Genomic DNA, 22,569 nt, shown 5'->3' with positions numbered 1-22,569 from the left:
TGTAGTTGCCTGAGCCAAGACTAACTCCTTGAGGTGAAGGTTTTATTTCTTTCCTGTGATTAAGCTGGGAGTGTGTTAGTTTGTAGCAGCAATATGTTTAAGGAAATTATTTCTTTTTGTTTCCTTCTGTCTGTTTCTAGGAAATCTCCCTGTGTTAAGAAATCAAAACAGAGGCTGGATTCTTGCTCTGAGCCATTGTCGCCAAAGAGAAGGGAAAAAAGCAGTATTTGCTAGTGCTGGGTTGTTTCTTTTTTTCTTCCTAGGAAAAGGGTTTCTTCCTAGAAAATGAAAAGAACTTGAGTTGTTGAGTTGGCAGGTAATTGATACATATCTGCCCGGTCTGAAGAAGTACTTAACTTTTACATAACTACCTATGGGTCTGTTTAGGAAGCTGCCAAGCTGTAGTGAACTGTGTGGTTTTCATTATGTCAGTGTATTTAAACTTGTTGCAAATGGTCTTCTTTTATGGGTGCTTAGAATTCCTTTTAAGTTGTCATTCAGAAAGCCCCAGAGGGGAGGGGAGCTGTGACAGCTCAGCAGATCGTGCTGTGCCCTAACTCCAGGCAGGATGCTGCTGTGCCCTAAGGAACAGCACGTGGCACGGAGCAAAATCTGGTTCAGCACCCCTGCTGTGCTCCTTTGGCAAGACTTGGGGATTTACAGCACTGGAGTAACTGAGGCAGCATGAGAAATACTTTGCTTGCTTGGTCTCATTTTTGATGCTGTAGCTCCTGAATGCATAACTACCTGATTAATGCAGAGATTTTAATCTTCTGACCCCCTTGCAAACACTTATTAATTGCACTCATAGATTTTAAATTTGTAGAACTAGAAGGGATAATTATGGTCCTGTAATTTGGTCTCTCCGTGCAGCTGAACACAAATGTTTTACTAAATCAGTGGTTTTATTCCCCCCCCCCCCAACTTTAGAAGTGTGCTCCTTACTTAAGGAATTTGTTTTCTAGCCTCAATACCCAGTCATCAAAATTTCTCAAAGCATTGTCAAACTTGTTGCTTATACGATTATTAGGCTGGTATTAATCTTCACTTCTTAAAAATCAAATGAGCAGAGCTGTTAGAACAACCTCAGTATAGGACACATTCTCCCATTTACAGATGTTCCTCTTCCATTTGCTTTTTAACTTCCTGATTTCATTTTAACAAAGAAAACTTTGTTCACTGTACAGTTTGTTTGCTGTTTGTCATGTTTAGAGGGTTGCTAAGTAACCTGCCTCTTCTCTTGCTCCAGATTTTCTCATACATATAAAAGGTAATTTTAACCTTTTTGGTTTGTATCTGATACAAACTTCTGCTTGGTTGGGTATTTGCTAGGACCCTCCATCGTTATCATCCTCACTAACATCACAGCATCCAGAAGAGGATTCCTGTTCCAGGAGAATCACCTACACCCTTTGGTCCTGGACATTGTTTGCCTCACTGGGACACATAGTAATCTTTAATCTTTCTCTCTAGATCATGTGAAGAAAATACAGAACAAGTGGAAAACTAACCACTATCAACATGTTTCTCTTCCCTGAAGGAATCTTGCTAAAGTTCTGTGAACTGGACTTTAACAGCATTTTTTCGAGGTTCACCAGTCTCCTTTTAGGTATCTCAGGTCAGATGTTTGAAATGTTTGCAGTCTCCCAATTGTTAAGGCGCTGCTCTGGATTTTCCCCTCTCCCTCAGAAGTACCTGTTTAATGTAAAACCTTTTGCATTTGAAGAATCACTATTCTCTAATGCTGATGTTTGCAGAAATAGAATGACTTAGAAGTAAGACTTTCTGCTAAAATGGTGCAGGATTTAGTATGTTTGCTCTTTCAGTTCAGCATTTTTGTATATAAACATGGATTTGGGTCAGTCTTCCCACTTCTCCCTCCCAAGTTTTTCTATCATGTTCTGATTTGCAGGAAGTCCTTTACCACTGGGTGCCACTGTTTGATAGTTCTTAACATTTGCTTCAGTGAAGCCCTGAAGAAACTCTCCCCTCGCTCTTTGGACTTCTGATTTTATATGAAGGCTCAGTTTTCATGTGGCATCCCGTGTTTCAATGTAGGAAAATTTGATTCAAACCAACTTGCCCTGATTTTTAATTTAGCGGTCCAGCACTGATGGTGCACTGTAGCTGCAGGGAGTATAAACTGATCTTATTTGCTTTTCTACTCTTAAAATCTCTTTAAAAAATGTGTCATTCTACAACTGCATGTGAATCACTGTTGACCCATGTATAAATAAATTTCTTGTTACCTTTGGGGGTTAATCTAGTTGCAAACTGTGCTGCTGAGTGCCTTTCCTAAGAGGCATAATTTCAATTATCATCTGAAAATCATGTTACTGCGCTATAATTACCTGTGTAGTGTTTTGGTGGAAGTTGTGTATATTCAGTTGTATGCCTTTGTCAGTCATGATTTATTCCTTTCAAAGGACTGGCACAGATGAGAGGACAGCAGGGTGTGCATGACATGCTATTGTTCTGCAAGGCAAAAGCACTATAGTCACTTAGGGTCTTTTGGATGAGAGGTGTCCAAACCACCAGGTCTTCTTGCCATCAAAATGGCTTTCCACACCCCCAGCCCTGTCTTGGGATTTAGATAATCACAGGGTCCTGAGCAAAATGAGTATGTTGAATATAAAGTCCTTAAGAAATATGTAGGGAATTTAGAAAGACAAGTGATATAAGATGCACAGTGTGTGTTAACTGCTGTTCATCCCAGACTGGAACCATGGTGTTACAGTGGGTGGATCACAGATCAGGATTTAGGGAAGATGAGTGCTGTTCAGTGTGCTGCTCTTCATCCTGTGTCTTTCTTGTCTTTTCTACTGTCTGTATTAAAAATTAGATTGAGTGGTTTGTTGCAGTGAAAGTCAGCATCTGAGTTTTGCCTGTATCTTACAAAAAGGGGACCTTTTGGAAGTTCTCCATCGTTTCCTCTCTCAGTATTCTTAAAGCGCCTTATGTGCAGACCTCTTCTTGCAGCAGGAGGGGAGAGGCTCTTTTTTTCTTTTTGTCCTCTGCCTCTCATTACACAACTGCATTGACACCTCTTGAGTATTTTAACCAAACAAGAGAAGAAAGAAATGCAACTATTTAGACCTGATCCTTTCAGCTGGTTTGAAGGCCAATGGCAGAGAGCTTCCTTGCAGATCTTGCAGCCTGAGAAAGATTTCTTTAGGATTAATACAAATTCTTCTCATTGGAGTTTTTAGTGGAAGGAGTGAGGCTGTTCTTGAGGCTATTTGTGTCTTCTTGAATCTCTTTTCCAAGTAAACAATAGACCAAGAGGAAGGAGCCAGTTTGTCCTCCCCAGCTCTGCTCTCCAGGCCTTTGCCTCTCTGGGGGTCAAGGCTGTTCCCTCCACACCCAAGACTTGACTGAACTTCAAAGCCCTGGAACTGTTAAACAGCCTGGTGCTGTTTAAATTGAATGGGAGCCATCAGCAGCTCTTTGCATTTGAGAGAATTGTAATACTGCCCCAGATCTTGCACTCTGCCTTCCTTTAGGTGTCAGTGCCAATGCAAACATCTTTAAAATGACCCTCTTTCTTCTGGTTTCTCATGTATTGGATGTTTTATCTGTGCTTTGTTGATGTTACTCTCAGCAGTACTTAAGGGAAGAAAATTAGTGTTAACTGGATTTCCTTCAGATTTTGAGTGGGTTATATCATCTTAATATCGTCTAAAGTGACAACAGGAGCAGCTTCAGGAGCCAGCAAGCTCTGCTTCTTTCCATATCCTTGACATCATTGAGATTGCTTTGGGCTGCTCTAATCAAGTGAGCCCTTGTTCCTGAGAGAATTCTATGTGGTCTGCCTGTCTTTTGGCAGCTGTGGAACTAATGAAGCCATGATACCTAGTGTCAGGGGAGTGCTGTGAGTTAAACTGTCCTGGCATGGGATGGACAGAACTTTGTCAGCCTTGGGATGGGATGTGAGATTTGAAGTGCACCACAAGAAGCAGCGAGATTGGTAGTTTCTAAGATGCTCTTCTCTTTCATGTGTGGAGCTGTAAACAAAAGCCAGATGCCTGCTAAAAGGTTTAAAAGGTCCACGATGTTAAATTTTGCAGAACAGTAATGTAGTAAATAACCTGGTAGCAAGATAGTACTCAATGGGCAATCGCAGGCACACGCTGCATTGAATGTGTTTGATTTTGAGTCAGGTGGATACACTACTCTTCAGATCTAGAAGCAAGGCTCTCATCACTGAGAAGTGGCAGCCTTTTTGAACAAAGAACAAGGGGCTGGGAGGAATTGCAGCCACCTCTCTGGTCCTCCCCTCTGCCTCCTCAGTGTAGCTGTGTTTTGCCATGGCCCAAACTTCATCCCCCCTTTTAGCCACAAAAGACAGCGTGAGTAAGAGTCAAATTCCTTTGCTGGTGTCTGGCTTGAGCATCTTGGCTGGGAAGAGTATTTTGTATTCTGTTTTCAGGAACTCTTCCTTTGAATTAAAGGGTGAACCGTGGGAAGTTATTAATGATATCTATAATCAAGGATTAATCAAGTAAATCTCTCTAGTCGAGTGCCTCTTACTGCACTGAGAGCATGCAGATAAAGGCGATAGCGGTGTGGGCTTTCATGTGCACACAGTGCTGAGGTGCTGCCTGCAAAGCACACTCTGCATTTAAGCAGCTCTTCTGCTTTCTACCCAAACTGGCTGATACAAGGTGGTGCTTGGTCATGTAACATCTGAGCAGAGACATGCTGAAGAATTTTTATTTCAGTTCCTCTTGAAATTGGAAGGGGGAGAGTAAAACAAGATTTTTTTTTTTTTTTCCAAAGAATGCCTTTGGGTTACTTGTAGCAAACTGCAAGTCTGTGTGGTAGTTTAAAAAGCTAAAAATGTAAGTCTTAAAGTGTTTGATGGTTTACAGTACAGCTCAGAACAGATGTTAAAGCTTTTTCAAGATAATCAGTGTTTGAGCTAGTGCTCCTGTGGAAGATATTAGTTCAAGAGTTTATTAAGGTAAAAAGGAAATCATGTGAATTTAGTCTCAATGTAACTTTTGGATCTAGTATAGGCTATTATTTTCATGTCCATTGGTATTTTTAGGCATTTATTTATCTGCTTTTTAAGGGGCCTCAACTCTACATTTGCTTTCACAGCTGGAAATAATTGTGGGAATCATTTGAAGGGTGAAAATACCATATATATTTGTAATAATATAAATATATGGTGTCTCACAGGAATTTTTATATTCAGATTCCATATGTAGAGGGTGATTTCTGGTATGAAGAATATCAGATAAAAAATAAATGCAATTCCCTGAATGCCATATAAACATGAGAGGGTTGGGGTTGGTTTTTTTGTTTTTGTTTAGTTTTGGTTTTTTGTAAATTTTTTCCTTCTGTGGAAGCCATGGGAGCCCTGTTGTAGCAAAAACTCTGGCAGCTGCTGAATCCTTAACCTGGCATTGTTAACATATCTGTTAAAAACACTGGTATCTGTCTGTAGTTCTCTCTGTATACGTTTCCAGTGTTAGTACCATTAAGGGACTTTTTCTGGGAAAAAACCCTCTGTAGACAGAATAAAAAGTAAATAATATTGGAAGCAAAGGTATCTGCTGGACATGTTCCCCCAAATCTGACTCACGCTTCTGGCATGCTCTGGTTTGGTTGTATCTCTTCAGCAGGACCAGTTTTTGAAGGGTCTTTTCTATTTTTCCTGAACTTACTTGTGCTCCAAGGAAATTAAAAAGAGAGTTGCAAGTATGTGAACATTTGGTCTTGGCTCTTCAAGGCTGAGATACTTCTTGATTACTCCAAGAGCATCTTTTTGTCTGGAAACATTAAACTTCTGTCTGGGAGGATACTTGAAGCAATTTTTCTACAGAGGCATTTTCTTTGTCTAGTAGGATGCTGAAATTGCTTTGCAGTTGTTTGAAGAGTTAAAATTCCTTTTCCGTGCAGGATCCCCAGTTTGTTCTTTCTCTCTGTGTCTCAAAATCCACATATACCGGAAAAGTGGTGGACAAAGACTGTGTTAGTTACTCAGGCACTACAAATTAAGGTAGATAAATGCTTTTCTGCTGCTTGTGCAGTAACAGCTAATTCAGCACATGCACTGGGAAAGCACCTGCCAAATTAGTGGGTGTATTAAACTTGAGCCAAGCTCAGCTAAAACATCCCCTGAATCCAAATCTCCTTTATTTGGAGCGAGGTAGCAAGGAAACACAGCCATGGATTGTGCATTCTCAGTCGATCGTGTAACAGCAGATGGTTAAAAGGAGCCTCTCGGATGCTCTTCAGGCAGCATATTCCTGCTAAGTGATTATTTGGATTATTAATGTCCCACTGTAGCACCTAGTGATGATCTGAAAGCAGCTTTATGGGCTGTGACTTTTGTGGTGATGAGCACTAGAGACTCATGGAATTAATAATGTTTTAATTGTTATTGCTTGAACATTGATTAAACTTGTTTAAGGACTTGTAAGGGATTCTGTCATCGAGCTTGACTGGATTATTGGTGTGAGCCTGAACCTCAGAATGAAACTCGAGGGATAAACTGCTCTGTTCCTGTCTGCTCTTGGTGTGGTGAATCCTTTGTTGCCTCAGTTTCCTTTTTATGTGCAACTTGCCTGTGCTGTGTAAATGTTAGCTTTGACAGGGTGTGGGTAGAGATCACCTTATCTTAATTGTATTGTTTGCATTTAATATTACACAGTGACTGTGCAGGACTTCGTCAGTGGCCAGCAGCCAGGCTGAGGTTTGCCAGGGGTGTGAGAGAATTCACTGAGTGGGAACTGGGCACCCTGTGTAGCTGGCTCTGTTTGGAAAGCCTAGTTGAAGTCATTTGCAGCTCAATCACACGTGGAAAGACTCTTCCCAGGAGAGTTTTTATTCATTCATGTTTGTTGCTAGTGGAGTTCATGTTACAGTAGGAAACCACAATTCCTGACCTCTGAGTTGAATACATGTTTTAAAAATAGTGATGAGACAGAAGAAAGAAGAATAAATAAACTTCACTTTAAGGGCTTGCTCAAACCAAATCGATGTGCTGCAAATTACAGCACCACACTTTGAGAAATGATTGAATCAAATTGTTTTTCAGGGGCCTGTGTCAAGAAAATTGTACATTGTTTATGGCAGTTGTAGAGTAATTCTGTGTTTTTCATCTCCACCTAAGCAAATAAGAATTATCTTGAAGAAGCAGCAGGTTATTTTTGGATTTACTTTAAAAGAGAGCTGTTGATGATAAATGTCTTCTAGAAGACTCACAGGTCCATCAGTGCAACAGAACTGATAGAGGAGTAAGGCAAAACAAATATTTACAGAGGAGGTTTATTTTGGGTGGAGGTTGGATATGTAATGTTTGAGTTATTTTAGATCTGATAAGCTTGATGTGAACACTGAGGAAGAATGAAATGTTATAGCCTTATGTAAGAAAAGAACTGCAGCTGGTTTATCCACTGTCTGTGCTAAAGAGTATAGACCTACAAATGTTAACAGCCTGACCACTGTGTGGTGTTGAGGGGTTTTGGGGGGTTGTTTTTGGTTTTTATGTGGCATGCTATGGAGCAGTAAGGGATCTGAGACGTGATTTTTGCCAAGGGCCCCCAAGATGGGCTGTGGTGGAGGCTGAGGGACTGGGCTGGCTCAGAGCAGAGGTTTGGCAGGACCAAACAGCAGCCCCCTCTGCCTGGGAGGTGCTTTCCAAGGAGATTGACCCAGGCTCTTCACCAGAGTGCATGGTTGGAGCATGAGAAACAGCAGGCTGGAGTTGAAACAAGAGATTCCTGTAGGTGTGAGGAAGAAGCACTGTGAAGAAAGATGGAAGGGGCCATCCACAGAGGCTGTGCAGCCTTGGGGATCTTCAGGGTCTTACTGGGAAGTGGCCTGAGAAACCTGCTATGATTTCATAGCTGTTCCTGCTCTCAGGAGGAGGCTGAATTAGAAGTCTTCCAAGCTTCTTGTGAGCCGTTTTCCAGTGATCCTGTGTATTTGGCATGTGTGGTGATAGCTGGTTGCTTGATTGAAGCAAGGAGGACTCAGAAGGGGTGGCAGGAGAAGTTTTCTTATTGAATGATCAGTGTCACTAAGAGGTTTCTGCCATGTACAGCAATGCATTTCAATAGCTTCGAACTGTTGACAATTTTTATAGTCATTTCAGAGGTCCCTGTGAGACCTGACACCCCCACAGAATTCAAAAACCCTTTATGTGAACTTGCCTTGAAGAACTCATGAAGGAGCCACCCTGAGAGCAGCTTACACTGGTGAGCTGTTTCTCACTGAAGTTGCTCCACAGAAATTAGGTGTTTGAGATGTAGCACCACTAAAACACAGTTCACATCATGCATTCTAAAACAGAAGCTGAAAGATCTTTGCCAGGTCTGCTGGACACACTCAAATCTGGAATATCTTTCTTGCATCTGCTGAAAACTTCCATGTTGTTTTGCTTCCTCACCTGCAAGCAACTGCAGCTGGACAATGGTGGTACTGTTCAGTTTTAATCTCCTGAAATATTAAGTGAAAATCTTTCTGCCATATCAAGTGGATTTGATCAGACCTGAGCAACAGTATGAGATTCCTACTGAAAGAAAATAGTTCAGAGATTAAACTGTGGCTGAACATAGGTTTTGTAGCCCATGGGGTGAGACAGGGAGGGGAGGGCTGGTAACAATGGGATCTGAATTAAAGCACATAGTCAGCTTTTGCTGGAAACAGCACAGCAAATCCCAGTGATTCTCTGGTTTGTCCCATAGCCCCATGAGCATGGTGTGCAGCATTCAGCTGTTCTGCCAGTCAGGAGAATGGAAGGCCTTTTTCTTTCGTGTCCCACTGATTCATCTCTGTAAACCCACGTGTGTGAGAGTATTTTGGGGTCTGTTTGAGGGGCCAGCATTTCATCAAACTGACAATTGCAAATTCTGCATGCAGATGTTCACAACGGTGAAGAGAGACAGAATTTCCCTGAACGTGCTTTGTTTTTCACACTGGTTATCTTGTGAATGGTGCTTTTTAATGGAAAGGGATATGAATGGTCACATATGAATTATTTGAAAATTATCATTTACTTGTCAGCTGTTGATTAAACATGTTGCAATTTGATGAGTAGATAAGTTTCCTATAGCAGGATAGGGAAGTGATACTTTTCCAATTTAAATAAATCATGAATTCATTGTCTTCAGGTCGGTGGATTTCTGTGGATTTTCACTGGGTAGAATACCGTCTTTAAAGAACAATCTCACCTAACTTTTTTCTCCTCAGTTTTGCCGTTCAAAAGTCAGTCCCCCATCACAAAAATTGCAGATCTGGCCATTTCCACATGGAAGCTTTTGCTCGATACAGTTCAGGGCTTGCTGATCCACAGAGGTGTTTTCCCCAGAGCTGACATGACACTGACAGCACAAAATGAGACTTTGCTTTTGATACACATTCACAGTATTTAATATAGACAGTATTTAAAATGTCTTTAGGGTCTCAGTACTACTGATCCAAAAATGTTTCATCTGAATAGGCTTATTAAAATCTATAAGGGTCTTCACACACTTAAACCAAATTATTTGTCAAGTTCTTCTCAAAAAGGGGGAAACTCTTGTCTCCAAGTCACTGAATGAAGGCTGTTGGAGATGCCACTGTTATAAAGTTGCTGCCTATTTAAAAAATGCTACTGATGTTTTCTCTTAGAGCCTTTACTTTCTACAGACAAAACTAATCCAGCAAAAGCATGACTGTTGCCAATGTAATACGCTGCCTTTGTTGTTCAGGACATCTTTAAAAGGCCTTTCAGTGTAGATTCACTACAGTTTTTCCTGTTTTACAGATACTGTGAACAAGGACACTGAACCCAAAGATCCATTTCCCATTCCAAGAAAGATTATGGCTGAACCAGACTACATAGATGATGACAATCCTGAATTAATTAGACCTCAGAAATTAATTAACCCTGTGAAGTCATCCCGGAATCATCAAGATCTCCATAGAGAGCTGCTTATGAATCAGAAAAGGTAAGAGTCTAAAAATCACTTGTGCCACTCTCCCACCCCAAACACACAACTTGAGTTTTAGTTTCATCAAGATGACATTGTCCCTAAAACCCAGCAGGCACTGTTTGTTGACTCACATCTTGTAAATTGAAAGACTGATTTTTAAGCATGGCATTTATTTCTGTTCGAGTTTCAGTGCAACTGCTTGCCTTAGAAGGCTTCTCATTTTGTTTTTCTAAATACACAGAGGGTCAGTTCTGAGAGGAAGCAGTTCAGTTCTCCTCTATTACATTTCATATGAGTTACTTGGCCACTGTAATTTGTCTTGTGCTCTTAATGTTATCAAGTATTTGACAAAATTTTGCTATTAACAGTGAGATGAAAAAATCTGTGAGCTTTCACCATTCCCAGTGCACTAAGTTTATGAGGCCATTGCTCTTAAATCAGAGAAATCATGTAGTTTATTTCACATTTCTCTACTTATTTGATCTCTCTCACAATGCAGTGTGATAGTCTGGGGCAGATGAAACTGCTGCACAAGTGTTTCTTTGTATGTTTTGCAAATGGTGCCTGTTCCTCTCTGGGATGGGATGCACAGCTGTTGCTCTGTATATTGCTTTTAGAGATGTAAACAGCCATGTCTTCATTTCATCAACTTCAGACACACAAGCACATGGCCCTGAAATAGCTGAACTTCTATTAATAAATCTCTTCAGCAACAGAGAAGTCATTTAGAAAACACATTAAGAAAATAGCCACCAGACCACCTGGTGGAGGAAAAGGCAGAAAGCCTGTTGATGCTCCTTTGTTTAAACCAGCCGAAACCAACTATGATATCAATTGGTGATTTGTTGCATTAAAGACACCCAAAATGGACTTTTCAAAGGCAAGGTATGGGGATCTATAAAATAGAAGTGGAAGAACTATATTTCAGAGTGCATTTGAGCAGAAAGCTGGTGGTAGCAGCCAAGGTCACCCAGGACCTTGATAAAGAAGAGTAAAAAGCCATGAATTTGGCTACTCTAGCACAAGTGGATTTGTATATTTGGCAGTTTTTCTATCTCTTTTTTTTTTTTTAATATTTTGGCATTGTAGTATTTTGAGGGGAGAAGGGGTCTTTTTATATGTAGTAGCAAAATCCTCACAAATGCTGGGCTTAAAGACTTAATTCTAAATGAATTGCATACACACTGTAGCATTTCTTTAGAGATGAAGAAGGAGAGATATTTTACAGAATGCCATCAGAATGGGAAGAAACTGGCCTAAATAGGTGTTTGTCCTATTTTTTGTTAATGGGATTAAACATCAAAGTCAGTTCCTGGCACTGAGAAGTTTATAGTCATTGAAAGAAAAATAGTTGAAGTTTCCTGATGATATTAATCTAGAGGATGTGGAGGCTGCAGTAAATTAAGACTATTTTTTTTTCTTTTAAGTTTATGAAAGCATAATGCACTTTTAAATAGTATGGAGTTCTTTTCTTCTAGGAAAATATCCTATTACACAGAAAAATTGTGCAGACCTCAATACCCTCTCTTCTCTTATTGTAATTTTGATTAGCTGCAGCTGGTAATTTTAGATTCTTATTTATTGGTGCAGAAATAAATACTTAGAGGATTTTCACCAGCAGAAAAATTGGCATCTTTTAGTGGAGGGTTAGTCTTCTGTGCTTTGTGTCACTGTAGTCACTCTGATAGGAGGCTTTTCAGTAATGTAGGTATTAGGCTCTATTCTGCTTTGTTACAGCAAACTGTCAAATGTATGGAGAACTTTCAGTGCTCTTACAGAAGTCTGCTTAACACGCTGCTTATTTTGTTCTGAAGACTCAGAGTAGACATCAGCAGCTTCACTTTTTGGGCTCATCAGCTCTGAACAGTCAGAAATGGATGTTGGAAGATGTTAGTTACTGGTCCAGTCATTCTCCATGCCCCCTGTGAGCCCTGTCTGTCAGGTCTAGAACTGGTATAGTTATTTACTTGCAGAAAGGGTAGTTGTTTTGGGGAGAAAAAAAATAGGATTCAGGTGGTGCTATCTCAAGGCACTGGTCACTTAAATTGTTTTTACTTATTAGGAGTCAACCTCAGCTCTGCAGAATATTGGTTCTGTCCCTTACAGAGGTTTCAGCCCTATCAGCTCTCACTTGTGTTGTAACACACTTTGCTTGCTGTGTATCAAAGCCTTAGGATTTGTGTTTTAACCAGAACACTCACCAGGAGGTGATAAAAGACCCCAGTTAATCCAGTATCCACCAGTTTTTTGTTTTTCCTTTTTACATAACAGTGGAAACAGGATTGACTTTATAGTTCTGTTACAGATCTGCCACCCCCACCTGATTGGACTGAGGAGTTGTATTGTAGCTTCTGCAGGCTGCCTTTGTTACAGCACATCTGAACCAGTCTGTGCCTCTGCTTTGTTATGGTGCAACCTCAGTGAGAAAAGCAGTAACAGTGATGTTACTTAGCAGCTGCTCTCTGGTTTGTGGCTGTTTTGACTACTGATTGACAGGGTGGAAACTTCCACTGACTCTGCTCTCACCAATCCACTAGTAGTAGTAGTAGTAGTAGTAGTAGTAGTAGTAGTAGTAGTAGTAGTAGTAGTAGTGAAAATTACTCCAGCTTTTCCTGCCTAACTTCAGTTTTATGTGATAAAATGTAATTAAAATAGCATAAAACATAAAATATGAACACAGTCTTGTAGCTTCTGTTACACTCAGGCCATGAGATCTATTATGAGAAATAGGGAACAGCATTTGGTGTTGCTAAATATTTGATTTTGCTGTCAGGGTATCTACAGGGATAGAGTGTTGCATAATATATGGAGTCATTCCTAGATGCCACCATAAAATGGCATTTTAATGTTTTATTGGACATGCTGTCAGATATGCATATTAATGAATAATTAGGCAACCACAGATGTATAGCAAGTAGGAAGGGTAAAAATATGCTTTCTGAAAGCTTATTCAGGTTATTGAATTTCTTAAAGTTGAAATAAAAAATGGTTGATGTTAAACTTAACGCTGGATGCTTTCACATAATCGTCTTCCCAGGAAAGACAACAATAACAAAGACAAATTTCAGATCTCTCTGCTCTGCCCTAAGTGACGCTAATACCTGAATAACAGGGAGAGCTTTGAATCTTATAACAAATTTTGAAACCATCATAGCGTTACAGAGATAGAACAAATAGCTGAAGTCACAAAAATAAGTAGGAGTGAGTATCCATGTGTGTGCCTGTATAAATAATGTCATGTATCTTCCCAAGGAGTGAGCTTTCTCATTTCAGAGTAGCTGGCTTGGAAAGCAATTTGTGCTGAACAGGCTCAAAACATTCAGTTCATGTAGCATCTGAAGGCTTGTCAGAGGGGGAATCCTCCAGGCTTTGTCTGGTCTCCAAGGTGATGGCAACTTTTTTATTCTGGATTTTTGTTCTTAGGCTCTTGGTGATGTTTAGTGTAGGCTGGGAGCTCTCACTGGAAATCGCTTCACAGCCAGGTGTGGGTAAAGCTGTCACATTTTCAAGGAAAGGAGGGAATCCATGATTTCCAGGAGCAGTGTGACAGACCACTTTTTAGTTTTGTCCATGCAGACTTCTGTGGGCAGAATAGCCTGCACAGGACTATCTGAACGCAGTCCTTCTTAGTTATCAGGCACCAAGCAAATTCTTCTTGTCCAAAATTCGTTTCTAGCTCTGCTAGCATCTTGATCTGTGATGTTTTTTTCAGTCCATTCTTTTGGAATCAAGAGAATACAGTGAAGATGAAAGTTAATGAAGTATACAGGAGAAATACTACCATGCACATTAAAGGGAAATATCTTAAAGGCTTAAATTTTAGCTTAGGGTACTGGTTAGCAATCAGGCAAATATCTGCATGATTTTTACTTTTATTTATTTATTTATATCCCAATGTATCTAAATAGGCAACTACTTAATTTTAGTAAAGCTGCTGCTTTCTGTGTAAATTCCTGCTAACTGAAACTAATCTCTTTTTTCTCCCCCTCCATATAACTTGAAGGGGTCTTGCACCTCAGAACAAACCAGAGCTACAGAAGGTGATGGAGAAAAGGAAACGAGATCAAGTTATTAAACAACAAAAAGAAGAGGAAGCACAAAAGAAGAAGTCAGACCTGGAAATAGAACTACTGAAACGGCAGCAGAAACTGGAGCAGGTAAGATGAGGAATAACTGACATTTACACATCTGCATCTGAGCTACTCACCTGAGGCTCCCTTTGTAGACAGAAAAAAGCAGCAGCCAATTTTTTGGCGTATTTCCCTTAGTTAAATTCAGGTATCTCTTAGGATAAGTCAAATCATGCTCTTTAATTGCCTGTTGTCACTTTCTGTGTAGGAACAGTAAGTTCCTATATGGGAACTTACTTACGGGGTCTGCCTTTGGTCAAATGAATCCTGCATCAGCCAACAGAAATGCCTGTGGAGCACTGATGCTGTGTAACCATTGAAACTGTGGTGATTTAGTCAATTTTTGTAGTCTTAACTATGATTCATTAAGAATGGCTGTTAGGCTGAAGTGTATCAAAATTACATTTAATGAATTAAAACCAATTGATTCTGCTGGGTTATGTAATAAACTAGATACCTTTTAAAAGATCTTTTGTTGTCTTAAAATGTTTGAGCCCATTGGTATTTTCAAGTGAAAGAAAAAGTCCTCAGACCCTGTGCATGGAGATGATGTGGAGTTGGAGTTCCTTGTGCTGAAGCTTTTTGCCAGGCACAGGACCAGCCAAATGTCTCTGTGCCTCTGAAAGCACTTTGTGTGCCTGAGAGGAAATATCTCTACAGTGAAACAGCTCATCAAAGAAGTCACTGTGCATCGAGCAATTTTAAAATAAATTAATGCTATAAATAAATGCTTTAAAACAGTACCTCCTGTGTTTCTCAAAAGGAATCAATTAAGCCAAATAATTGCTGTTAAAAATTTCATATAATCCAATCATTATAGGTTTTAGGGTTTTATTATAGGTTGGGTTTTTTTTTGTTTTAATTAGGTTTAGAAATATTTTTGGAGAAAGCTATTGTATTTTTAAGTCTATCATCCTCTCATTTTTCTTATGTCTCCTAAGGGCCCAGCTTGTGGGAAGATTTGATTTGAAACTGAGCCATCCAACATAGATTATGTAGATCAGAAAATTCTGTTGGAAGAGGAAAAGCTTGCCCATGCAAACAGTGCTGTGACTTTGTAAACATCATAGGAATGGCATTAATTGACAACATGACTCATGGAGGGACATTGTTCTGATTTATAGAAACAAGGCATGTCCCTTGTCAGTGAGCCAGAGACAAAGGAGAGATTATTAAGGTGTGCTGTACGTGGTCCCCATTAATCAGGGAGACCTTGGTCTGATGAAAAAGAAAAAAAAAACTCATTTCAGGCACTTCTGTTAGTTTTCTAAAGGGCTTTTTCCTCCTTTTCTGCCAACTCAACTGCCTTCCCTGAGAATCGCTAAGCAATCCATATTCTGTGCCATGTGTGAGCCTGTGCTGGGTGGGCACTGCAGAGCCTTGCCACACAGAGCATTTCCATTCCTCACATGCAAATTTCAAGTGTCTGCCTGGGCAGGAGCTCCCACTTGGTTAAAAAAGTCAGTGAATGGGCTCTCAAAAATGAATGGCTCAGGGCCAGCAAAGATTTTTGGGGTTTTATTGCTTTTTGTGATAGACAAACCAGATACTCTTAAAGAGGCTCAAGTTAGATACAGAACTTCATACCTAAACATTCAGAAATCAGCTCTGCAAGTGTGCTCAGTAGTAGCTGTTCACGTGTTCTCCCACGAGGCACATTCTTCCTTGTTCTGTTGTAAAAGCCAGAGAAGGGAATTACTGTTGTTTCTTTAATGAAGATGTCCAAGAATTTCTTAAAAAATGCTTCATCTTGTTCTTGTACTGGGCTTGCAGAGTTTTTGTCTGTCTGGCAAAGGTGGACATCTGGAACAAGCTAGAGCTAAGGATTTGAAAAGATTTATTGTTTATGGGAACAGATACTCCCAAAGAAAAGCAATTTTATCTTTTCCATGAGACAAAGAAAGGAAGCAATTTAAAGAGTTTGGCATGGCCAGTTATTCAAACCTTTCGTTTTTTGTCTTGTATTTCAATGATGTGTTTTCTAAACTTTTTTTTTTTTAACATGTGATCCCCTTTTAAGCTGGAATTGGAGAAGCAGAAGATACAGGAAGAGCAGGAAAATGCGCCTGAATTTGTCAAAGTCAAGGGCAACTTGAGGAGGACGGTCCAGGAAGCAACAGAAGCACCAGACTCCTAGAGCCAGAGCCTGCTTAGACTTCCAGCTTTCCTGCAGAGAGAGGCTTTTGCAAGTTGTCTCACATTTGCCCCTCAAGAGAGAAAATAACAGCATCCAGCTGACACTTACTGAAGATGAGATTTTTAATTCCTGGGATGTGTGGATTAAAAAGACAATATCGTAAACAGATCGACTTGCCAAATACAGTCCTGAGATCAATGAATAAGGAGTGTCTTTGTCAGTTCAGTGTCATGGACCAGGCTGACATGCTTTCTCAGAGATTTTAACCAGGGATACTAGAGAAACTCCTTCAGTGTTGCACTGCTTTAACTCTTGTGATCCTCGTTTAGTGGAGATACACAGATTATATTTTGCTTTAAAACAGAACAAAAATCCTCCTGTTATATCAAGCTTTGCTGTGCAGGTAGATTTCCTCCACCTAGACCTACAGCTTGTGTATATCCTACAATAATGTGTGTTTAGTTGGAAGTTTTATTAAATCTAGGAGAATATGAGGTGTGCTGATTACTGCTGCCCATCCCCACTAGGATAGGTAGGTGTGGGCAAGATGAGAATGCTTAAAATTCACCAGCAGTGAAAAGTTAAGCAGCCTTAAAGCCCATTTCTTGCTGTTTCACAAGAATTTGGGCTATGAAAGAACAAAAATCTGATGATCCTTTCACAGGGAGACTCCAGAGGCTGATTTGTCTCTGTCTGTAAACTTACACTGTTGTGTACAGGCCTGTGAAGTGCTACCTGTGAATTTACCTCTCAAAGCAAAATTATCTGTCTTCTACTTTTCATGTTTTGAAATCCTGCTTACTTTGGTGTTGTGGCCTTTCTCCTCCAAGGACATGCTGGGCAGAGTACAGTGTTAACACATCACTTGGTAGTGTTTGAACTCATTTCCTGGAACTGATCTACCATCAGTTCCTACTCTTTGCTTGCAGACACTTGTTGCAGTTTCTGCAGTAGAGAAGTGTTTAAACCAGACCAAACCAATTACTGGAATCTACTGAAATGGATTTTTTTTTTTCCCTAAAGTGAGGCATAAAATGAAATTCATTTTATCCCATTCTTCATTCAGCCTCAAGAAAGAAGTTTGTTACCGCTGAGACTTTGGGTCCAATTCTGTCATCTTCTGCCTTTCCACACGTTGCCCCTGTGACTTGCCATTACATAAAATACTGCTCAGCTTGCACAGGGATGACAGAATCTGATCCTTCATGCTTATGACTACTAGTTATCCAGGAAAGCCTGGGATGAGGAGTGGGGAATAAATTGCTCATGTAGGATTATAGAATTGGATTTTTACCTGCTGTGATTGCAGACATATCTTCACAATGTGGGGAGAAACCCTCATCTTCCTTGGTCAGAACAGTCCTAGTTCTCACTGGAACTGTGTTCATACATACCTGCTGAGGATCTAATCCCTAGCCTTTGCCTTAGGATGCTAAACACAATAATTTCTACTTTGTAATTACATTGGACATAACTGTTTGAGAACACTTTTTATTAATATCAGCAGTGGCATGTTTGTATTGTAAAGGTGTGGTGGAGGGTTGTTTGCTTGGTTTTTATAGTTCCTTTTGCCTTTCCTATAAATATTGGACATTTTAAATACAATTTCAGATTAGCACTGGGGACAATACACTCACAATTAGAAATGTTTCCTAGATACAGACTTTAATTTGTTAAGATACAGGCTTTTTTTTTTTTTTTTTGTGAGGACATAACCAGATTGAGGGTAAATTGAATTGTGATAAGCATATTGCCATTGATTTAGACTTGCAGTGTGACTCATGTCTAGAAGATTAAATGTGAATATGGTCTAAGACCGTTCAGATTATGGACGTACAAAAGACAAAGGCCAAATGTAAGACTCTTCCATGTATTATCTCAACAAAGGAACACCCTGAATGCTGCAGGTACTTCCCTCTCTTTTTCCCTTCTCCTGGCAAGAGAGGATCCTTTCTGGCAATACATCATTCCAATGCTTGCACTGATTTTGTGTCATGTTGTTGAGACAGCACCATGTCTTGAGACTTCCACACCCCACTCATGCTTCATCTTAGCTGTTCCCAGCCTACCAAACATCCTGCCTCTTGGTTTCAGTTCCACATTAACCTTCTGCTCAGTATGGAAAAGTCTAGAAGTGAGTGAGGAAACCTTCCTCTGGTTTGAGCAGACCATTTGGTGTTAGCCATTTCCCCTTGGTGATCATGGCAATCCTACCACACATTCACAGTGAAATGAGATCGGTGGCACTGGGAGTGGTGGGGGACAAAGACCCCCTCTTTGGCTTCACTGGCTGTGTTGGATCTGGCCCTCAAGGCTAAAGGCAGCCTGCTTTCTCCCCAGGTTAGCCTGTGATTCAGGGTAGAGTTTCTCTTTCTGAAACACAGGAGACCAGAAAACTTCCTTGTACATACAGCATGAAGTGTTTTTTTGGGTTTTTTTTGTTTTGTTTTGTTTTTGTTTTTCAGTGGAATTAACTCTCTGTGTGAACAGAACATCAACGTGTGTGTTAGAACATCTTTGAGTCCTGCTAATCCTGGGAACCCCAGCCACCTTCATATCAATTTTGACAGGAAAAAGCTTGTATTGAAGTCAGGATTGGGCAGCCCTTCAATGGGTGGCAAGTTAGTCACACCACAAGTGTCCTGTGCAGCTACTCAAGTAAGAAACTGCTTGGCCGTGAGCGTAAGCAATTCCTGCTCTGCCCTTCAGCTATGTGGGTTTTGAAGCAATCCAGCGAATACTTCAGTGATCTGAAAATTGCTCACTTACCACTTTGTACTTTTTTACAAACTCTTGCTTTTGATAGTATAGTAGTAAATTTTTTAGCATTTTTGTGGCTTTAACATTCTGTTAATATCTGCACTTGTTTGAGTGTACATATATAAATATATATAAATATAAAAAGGGAGCCTTAATGGATTTGTTTTCATAATTTAATATTTTTTGTATTTGCTCTTGTATAATTGTTTTTAACTAAAGGTATTACGAGAATGAGGGTGGAATACTTAGAACCAAAGTTATGCTTAATAAAATCTACTACATGCTTGGTGTATGTGGTGTTGTCTGTCATATCCTGCCAAAAGCAAAACCTTGGGGGCTGCACTGAGATGTCCAGATTGTTTAAAATTCTGCAGTGTGGGGGGAAGTCTCAAGATCATGATGACTCTTGGTTCCTTAAATCCTGTGTCCCTGTTTGTATCTGCAAAAGTTAACAGAAGGAGTTTGCTGTGTCTCTGAACAGTATTATCCTTCAAATAAATTAGAGGCAGGAAGTTTTTAACAGGACTGTGCAGCTGTTCAGGTAATGCAAGGTGCGGCAGAGCTCAGGGAAAACTTCTGATGGGAGTCAAGTAATTGTGGAAATCATTCCCTGTCAATCCTTGGAATTATCAGCATTGCAATAGCTCCATTTCAAATGGGAGTGAGAAGAGAGTAACGAGCCTGGTCCTGGGTTCAAGTCCTACAATGCTCCTTTTAATTTAGCCAATGCTCCAATGTGTGGTTCCAGTAGGAAAGACTTGGGCATGAGAAGGAAGGTGCAGGCACAAAGGATTTGCTGGGTTAGGGTCAGACAGCTCAGTGCCAAAGAGCAAAGTCCTGTGTCAGCAGCAGGTAGGGAAGGTGGCAGGGGAGGGACAGGGCTGGAAGAGGTGTGTGCCGTCAGTTCTCCACAAAGAGAACTCACACTGGTGAGCCCTGGTCAGCTGGGCAGGTGACAGTGGAGGGGGAGCTGGAGAGGAGCATGGGGTGAAATGAGGTGGGGGAGGAGGAGAGCAGTGAATTCAGAACAGATGTCAGGAAATGCTTTTTTCCTTCAGAAAGTGCTCAGCATGTGGAATGGGTCCTGGCAGTCCTGCTGATGCAATGAGTCTGGACCCGCTCCCGGAGCTCTCAGATGTGGGGGAGGTAAAAAAGAACAGAGTTAATAAGGGGTGAGTTTCTGTGGCCTGTTGGAGATACTGCCCTGTGCTCTCCTACCTCAAGAGTAGCCAAATGTGTTTTGAATTACCCTTCAATATTTCACTCCAGCTCCAGAAGGAAAATGGAGAGGGCATGTGATCTGCTTTTGTAGCATGTCCAGAAGAAAAGATAATCCTCCCTTTGTCTGCTTTTTTGGATTGCATTGAGCTAATATGTTTTGTCATGTGGCTTTGCAAGCACCATTCCACTGGGGGCTTTGCCTGTGCTCCTGTGGCCAGAGGCAGATGGGTTGTGTCATGCCATAGCTGTGTGGAAAGAAGCACCTTGAGGTCCCTTAGCTGCTCTTACAGGGTCTGTGGACAGAGTCTGTAACCTGAAGTGCCTGGTGGCACTTGCAGTGACCAGTTGCACTTAAGAAAATAACTGGAGACAGCTGCTGCTGTGCACTTTCCATAGGATAAAAACTGATGTTTATAGGGGGAAGAATGGGAAGGCAGGTTGGGTTCTCAAGGCTTTGCAATAGAAAGAGCACCAACACTTGATGACATTTGGAGAAGTGGAAATACAAGATACTTTTTCCCTATCCTTGCCAGTTGAAACTGAAATCTTTCATCTGCCAGAGTAAAAGGTTTGTGGTGCTGTTGTCAGTATTAAGGACAACTCTCCTCAATGGAAGTGATGGAAACTGTGGCCAGAGGAAGTGTTTGGTGGTGGTAATAGAGCACAGATGTCCTGCCTGTCACTCCAATGCTTGTGTTCCGCAGCTTAGACACTGCTTCAGACCTAGGTGAGGGCTGCACTGGGTCCCTCCCATGGCCTGCAGTGCCTCTCTGAGGTTAGCAGGGACTGCTTCTGTTCTCTGGGCTGATTTTGTTGAACCTCAAGTACATGCATTTGAGCTAATCATCCACTTTTCCTTGCTATCAGAGCAGAGCAATCAGCTCTGTGGAGTGTATTCTTTTGACTGTGCAGGAGCCCACAACGCCTGACTCACAGGGAACATTGTCTACCTTGGCAAGGATTCTGAAGCCAGGAGTTCAAATGCCACCTCCAAACCACCCTGCTCTTTTTCATGGAGTTTTGTGCCCCAGGATAGATGAGGCACTGGATGCCTTCAGTAAATTTGGCCCTTCATGTCTGTGTGGCTCATAACGCGATGAAGAGCCCATCTCTGCACTGTGCTCAGCAGCTCTGGTGCTTGGTGCCATGGAGTCAGACATGCACTTGGTGCTTGGAGGGGACACATGGCCTCTGCAGGGGCTGCACAGAAGGGACCTGCCCCAGGCCAAACACTGAGCAGCAGGAGGGGAGGTGCCATCCCCACCGTGGTGTGAGGGAAGGAGGAGGATGTGAAGCACCTGAGAGGGAGCTCCAGCAGCCAGAATCACCCACTGCTACAGCCACAGTGCTTAATTATCTAAGCAATCATTTTCAGAATTACCTTCCATTATGCGCCCAAGCCTGATCTCTCAGGTGGACAGCACAAGCAATTTAACACAGATTGAAGCTGGCACATGGAAACTTCAGCCTGATTAGATGGGAAGGAGAAACATGTTTCTTTCCCCCTCTTCAGCTATTCGGAAACAAATCTTTAATAATGCAATCGAAATGCCAAGTCTACTTTATTGTGCTCAAAAATTAAGAGTGCCCAGAAAGCCTAAGCCCCTGAGTGGGGTTCATTTAAGGTAAGTGTTGCTTGGTACAGAAAGGCAAAGGGAGCTGCCTGTGGAGTCAGGACATGGCAACCCAGCCCATCTGAAATGGTCTCCCTGAAGGAGAGGTTTGGGTCCATCTGATTATCTATCCTTTAATTCTTCCTTTGTAAATGAAGCCCAAAAGATTCTCTGATGAAAAGCTGATCAGGATTTTGCTTTCATCAGTAGCAGCAGAAAAAAAGAGAGACCCCTTAAATTTACATTGTTAAACCTGAAGCATCCTTCATCACTGTGGTTGTGGGTCATAAGGGGTGATTTTCTCTAATGTGCAGTTTGAGCTCTTGTCTTCATCTACCTTTGTTTTGGTGCTAATCCTTTCAGTGAATTCTGCTCCATACAATTTCAGGGAACCACCTGCATGAGCTGAGCTCAGCAACAAAGTGGATCTGGGGAATTTGCTAAGCCCAGTGGGCCCCAAACATCACAACCTCTGGTTTGTTGGGGAAATTTTACTCTCATTTCTAGTACAGATAGAATTAAATTCTTAAAAACCAAGGAGTAAGTTCTCTTCAAACAGAGATCTTGCATTTTTTATAATTTTCTTATTGCAAGGGAGTTGCTTCTGCTTCATACCAAGAACCCTATTCTCTGTGTATTAGGAAATTGTTACTATAACCAGACAAGAGGTGAGCTGCAAACTAGCTGCAGGCCCCTCTGCAGTTAGAGCCACTCAGTCCTGATGCTGGAAAGCAGGGGTTGCTGTCTGGGGAGGAAAAAGGAAGAACAGACAGTGGGAA

The 22,569-nt window shown here is 41.1% G+C and overlaps 1 protein-coding gene across 2 annotated transcripts in view; it reads left to right on the top strand.

Moving 5' to 3' along the window:
- FAM107B (family with sequence similarity 107 member B) overlaps nucleotides 1–19,246 on the top strand; it is a 59,166-nt gene extending 39,920 nt beyond the window's left edge. For both annotated transcript variants that reach the window (XM_041483803.1, XM_041483802.1), the window contains 3 exons: nucleotides 9,761–9,944; nucleotides 13,933–14,086; nucleotides 16,080–19,246. In XM_041483803.1, the coding sequence (XP_041339737.1) occupies nucleotides 9,817–9,944; nucleotides 13,933–14,086; nucleotides 16,080–16,196 (399 nt within the window). In that variant the 5' untranslated portion in view covers nucleotides 9,761–9,816 and the 3' untranslated portion in view covers nucleotides 16,197–19,246. The remainder of the gene's footprint in view (nucleotides 1–9,760; nucleotides 9,945–13,932; nucleotides 14,087–16,079) is intronic.
- Nucleotides 19,247–22,569: the final 3,323 nt, after the last annotated feature.

This window comes from Pyrgilauda ruficollis, unplaced genomic scaffold, assembly GCF_017590135.1.
Source record: "Pyrgilauda ruficollis isolate IOZ18807 unplaced genomic scaffold, ASM1759013v1 scaffold61, whole genome shotgun sequence".
Classification (NCBI taxonomy): domain Eukaryota; kingdom Metazoa; phylum Chordata; class Aves; order Passeriformes; family Passeridae; genus Pyrgilauda; species Pyrgilauda ruficollis.
This window is presented reverse-complemented; position numbering and strand designations above follow the sequence as displayed.